General features: G+C 42.0%; 1 protein-coding gene across 1 annotated transcript in view; it reads right to left on the bottom strand.

Moving 5' to 3' along the window:
* Positions 1-5200, bottom strand: part of DYNLT3 (dynein, light chain, Tctex-type 3) — a 9956-nt gene extending 4756 nt beyond the window's left edge. The window contains exons 1-2 of the mRNA XM_012642103.1: positions 5044-5200; positions 2827-2868 (exon numbers count right to left, since the gene is read on the bottom strand). Of these exons, the coding sequence (XP_012497557.1) occupies positions 2827-2868; positions 5044-5073 (72 nt within the window). The 5' untranslated portion in view covers positions 5074-5200. The remainder of the gene's footprint in view (positions 1-2826; positions 2869-5043) is intronic.
* Positions 5201-5408: the final 208 nt, after the last annotated feature.

Here is a 5408-nt window from a genome sequence, read left to right as displayed (position 1 = left end):
CTCGTTCTTGCTCAGGCTGGTTTCGAACTCCTGAGCTCAAACAATCCGCCCGCCTCGGCCTCCCAGAGTGCTAGGATTACAGGCGTGAGCCATCGCGCCTGGCCATAATTTCATTTTTAACTCACTGTTTCTTTGAGGATTTTCTGGGAGACAAATTCTATCATTAACGTTAAATAACATGTATGCATATTACTGATAAATGAGTGGCTCTAAGAGTTCAGCAGGAAAAATATTATATTAGCATAGGGGCTCAGAGCAAAGAATCAAAGGAAAGAAAATAAGATCAGTAAGAGATAAGGAAAACAGAAATAATTGCTGAAATTATATAATCATCTAGGAAGTACTGAAATGTTTTAAAATATCACTCACACTCAAGCCTTTCCAATGCGTCAGTGGAAATGTTTTGATGACAGAAGATAGCTGGCTCATAGCAAGAAAGGAGAAGGGAAGAGGACAGACACGCAGCTGCAAGTAACATGTAGCAAACCTGACGTATCTCTGAAGTCTCATATTTCATGTAAAAAATTCAAGAGATGCTTGCTTTTGACTACATATCAGAGTTTTTTATTAAAAATGTTTTCAGTTAAATTACTTATATCACTGAACTCCCTCTTGCAAATATTCAAGTAAAATTGATGCTTTAAAAGGCACACAGTGGCTTCTAGTACTACCTAGCCACTGCCAACGGCGTACATCCCAGTTTAAGAAGCATGGTTCTTTTAATTTCACATCAAAGTAACACAAGCACATGGTTTTAAAAATCCAAACAGAAGAGCTTACAATGGAAAACAAAAGTCCCCTCCCTACTCTTTCCTTTCACATCCTAGCCCCATTTCCCAGAGGAAATCCTTCAGTGTACAATTGTTTGTGTTTATTTCTTCTAAGGGTTACTTACGTATCTCAAAAAAATGTTTATAACACTATTTCTTGAATTATGAGATATAGACATCTACAGAACTCCTGCTATGACAGATGAAGATTTGGTTCCCTCAGACCACCTGCCACCTTCCTATCACCACTTCTCTCAAAATAATGAATTTACTATTTTAATTTATCCTTATATTTACACTGTTAGGAACATGTTTCTTTTCCATTCCTAATGTTTCCTTCCACACAGAGGATTTCTCCCTAACATTCCTGGCCTCTTGTCCCACCAGTTATTCCTCCCTATGGAGGTGGAGTGAGTTACCTGGTTGGTGGGTGACACCATTTTTCCAACATTCTCATTTGGGAGAGCCAATTTCCCAAATGTCTTGGACTTGGGTTTTGTTTTCTTCTTCCGTCTCCACCCAAACCAGAGAAAGGCACCAGCCTGGGTAAGTGTTTCTCTCTGCTGACTCAAACTTTCCTTTCGATGCCTTTTCCAAGGTCTAAACTGAGAACTGAGTGGGAGTTCACAAAACAAGATATAATTTCCAACTTACTTTTTATCATTAGTAAAGGTGGTATTTTGTTCTCTTTCTAGTGACTTGTCTTTTCGTTTGGTTCAGAACTTGGGTAAGGAAGAAGGCACTATTTAAAAGGACCCCCAAAGACCCTAGCATCCTTTCTGTCATGCTTCATCAACCAAGGACGGTTTCTCCTGACCTTCTACTTTGAAAAATGAGATTGTTATCATTCTGCCCTTCTCACTGCTTCCATTGCTTCTTCTACCTCCCAGTTTCTCTCGTTTGTGCTTTGACATTATCCAGGTATTAATAACATTTGCATTCTATTTTTAATAATTAACTATTCCTGGGCTACATAGATGTATATAATACATGATTCTGAACTATTAAAATCTGGCATGTTTTTCGAGGTGCCTGTCTAGCCCTCTCAGACCTTGAATTAATCCTAGTTGTACAAGGCCAGCCCTGGGTGAGTCCTGGGTGAGCTCTGGATGAGCTGGTGCCCCAGAGCATTCAGGCAGGTGAGGTACTGTCTCAGGATGCAATGATGACGTGAACAATGACCAGAGGGTGGCGCTGATCCAGCTCAGACTAAATGCAACCAGGGCCTGCTAAGACATGAGCCCCAGCAGCCACACTCACAATACGAGCCTGCCTTCTGGGCCAGCTCAGTCTTTTTCTGAGATTTGGCAAAGTTAAAGATGACTCAGGATTATTAAAGTGTTCATAAATACCTTACCCACAATAGTCTGTATGTGATATCACCAGAATAATGAAAGTTTCTCTGCCAGAATTAATTCCCAAAGAGAACTTCTTTTCTATTTTCCTAACAGGAGGACCAGATTTCATGTTTCAAATATTTTTCTTAAGATTTTGATTTATTATCATATCAGGGTCTAAAAGATGTCAAGTGATTATTTTTCCAATTATATTGGGCAAAAATAGCATACAATGTCTAAAGGTAGACATTTCTAGGGTCTTTCATCTTTTTGACATAATATGTATATATGTTACACATACACTTTACATTATATAAAGTGTATATATATATATATATATATATAGATATAGATACACACACATAAACACATACTTTTATAGCATTAACATTTAAAATAATGTTTGCCCTACTGGAATCAAAGTTCTTTTATTCAAAAGAATCAATTTCAGAAAACAGCAAACCAATTTTCTAGACTAAGAAAGTCCTTGAGCATTTCTTTCAGAGTAAGCCCCAAGATGCCTGACGGCACACAACAAAACATAGAAACATCCTTATAAAGAGTTAGTGGATACATATTTAAAAGAGTTAGTGGATACATATTTAAAATCTTCTTCTTTTAACACTATGGTTTCTAACTTTGTACTAAAAGTCAAAACAGTTTTTTTTTAATTTCCATCAATGCAGCAAGCTTCTCAATAAACAAAATATATCACTTACCTCTTTGACAATATTATGAGCTTCATCAGCATTGAAGCCAACCTAAAGGGAAAACAAAAGGTAAAGCTGTTTTCAACACAGACTTCCCTTTATTTGTAGATATGACACTACACAGAATATTCTAGGCTGGCTTAGGCAGGTGTTAGTGATAGGGGACCATAGTGATAAGGGGCACTAGGTCTACCAAGGCCGCCAATCCTACCCCAAACATGTAAAAATACAGAATACATTCCCTACTTACCTCCTGGAGATTCTGATTCATTAGGTTTGGTGCAGAGCCTGAGCAACTACATCTTTTAAAAAAGTGCTTTATACTGGCGATTCTGATAGACATCCTAGATTAAGAATCATTATATTTTAAAGCTCAGGAAATAAACAGGAAGTGGCCATAAAGATATATGTGTTATCAGTATGTAGGAAATGGTTTTAGCTAAGTGGAAGAATAAAGTGGTCTGTAAGAAAAGAATGCTTAATAGATTATTTTCAATTTTGTTTTTAAATTATGCTAGGCAAAAATGTGGCTTTTCTAAATTAAAGATTATAAAAATACCTGATCATTCAAAATTAATATCCCTTTAATACTATAAATTGATTTGACAACTTAGTCTTTTCTTTGGAGTAGCTTGTTAGAATCCTAAATTAACAGTAACTATCAATGACATCCAAGTGTCCTAGAGTACAGAACTAGGTTATATGATAAGACTGAAATCTAAACCAAGACACTTCAGGTAATACATGATATGTATCCATGGAGATGATTTTAGGTGCTTCATGACATCAGCATTTTTGTGAAAACCACTACACAACTTAAATTTACTTCGAACAAGTTGATCTCATAGAAGTAAAAAGTAGAACAGAGAATACTGGAGGTTGGGAAGGGGAGGAGGAAGAGGTGACTAAGGAGAGATTTGCTAAAAGATACAAAATTATAGCTAGATAGGAGGACGCTATTATCATTTTGCCTTAAAATTGGGTCCCTATCTATTTTCAAAATTGGCCTATGAATGAGATACTGCCCATTTCACTTCAATTTGGAAAGTCACCTAATAATCTGGATGCACTGGGTGGCCATGGCAACATACATACTTTTAGTTCTTTTCTTCGTAAATGTATGTATTTAGGAAGAACTGCAGGAAAGAACACTCTTAGGAGTCAGGTGGGGAGCACTTGTTGGGGGATATGCCTGAGAGGGAGCCAGTCATGGAATTTCTTATGCCTCAAGTCCTTACTTGTAAAATTAGAACACTTTACCATTGACTTGTAAGTACCTACACTCCCTGTATCACGGAATTAATTCATTTAAATGTGGTTTCAGTTTCTGCAGAAACCCACATCCTAAACTGTCCCATTGGACCAGAACCCCTTCCGGGAACTAAATAATACATCATCTTATGCTGCATCTCCATCATGTGCCTACTTTTATTTTTCTGCATCATTCACCAGTGGCCACCACTGTATAGGAAACGTCTTTGTCTATTCTGCTCTTACAAGCTGTCACAAGTTATGCTGGGATCCGACAGGCCTCATTCTCCTAGCGGTTAAAGTGAAGCAAGAACTGTAGCTGTGTACTCAGAGGCCTGGGTTCAAATTGAGCATCTGTCATTCCTGTAAGTTTTAACTTGGGGCAAGTCACTTATCCGTCACGAAAAGTCAGAGTCCCCCTGAGTAACAGGACAACTGACATCATGGGATTCTGGTAGGGATCAGGGAAGCCTGAGTCAGTAAGCAAGGGCTCATAATCCACAAAGCACTTCCTTTTAGCCCACCCAGGCGAGAGCTCCCAGGAGCGAGAGTGGCAGGGCCAAGGCCCTGAGCAGCGGGGCGGCACCTGCTCTGGGGACGCCAAGGGGCGGAAGAAGCAGAATGAAGACCGGTTTTGAGGCCCGCCCGGCAGACGGGCGGTGCCTGACATCCCCCGCCACCTCGGGCACCCCAACTCAGGCCTCGTCCCCGCCCAACCCGGCCGGGACCCAACCGCCTGATTCACGCTCTCCTGTCCACCCCTGCCACCCAGACTCTCAGACCACCCTCAGGACGTCCGGGTGGGGAGACCGGGATGCGCGGGGCGGATCCGCGGCCCCGCGGAAAGGATCCAGGCTAGGAGGATGTAGTATCCCAACTCTATGGGCCGGCCCCCACAGGGAAATCACCCAGCTGAGACCCTGCACCGAGGCAGGGGGGCGGGGGGGACGCTCCCAGGCCATCGAGGGGCGGTACCTCGTCGCAGTGGCGATGGTACTCCTCCATGGCGGCGCCGGCTCTCTCCGGGGGCGGAGCGACGGGTGTGTCTAACTCCGCCGCCACACACTGGTCTCTAGGGAGACCCCGCCCCTGTTAATGGCCTGGGGCCTTTCCCCACTTAGTCCCCGCCTTTGTGTCGCAGTGGCTTGCGTCACCTTCCTGGCAACGCAGGGCGGGACCTGGGCGACGCCTGGCGTCACTGTAGACCAGGCACGTCTTCCTTGCTTCTTCCAACCTTTCTGAAAACAAAGAAGGGATGGTAAAGAGCTAGGAATCGTGCCAATGTGGATCAAGATAGGGTGACCTAGTGTCTGTGGGTGTAGACTCCACAGTATTAGTTG

The sequence above is a fragment of the Propithecus coquereli genome, unplaced genomic scaffold (genome assembly GCF_000956105.1).
Source record: "Propithecus coquereli isolate 6110/MARCELLA unplaced genomic scaffold, Pcoq_1.0 Scaffold173, whole genome shotgun sequence".
NCBI classification, from domain to species: Eukaryota; Metazoa; Chordata; class Mammalia; order Primates; family Indriidae; genus Propithecus; species Propithecus coquereli.
The sequence above is the reverse complement of the archived record's forward strand: the minus strand, read 5'-3'. Positions and strand labels throughout refer to the sequence as shown.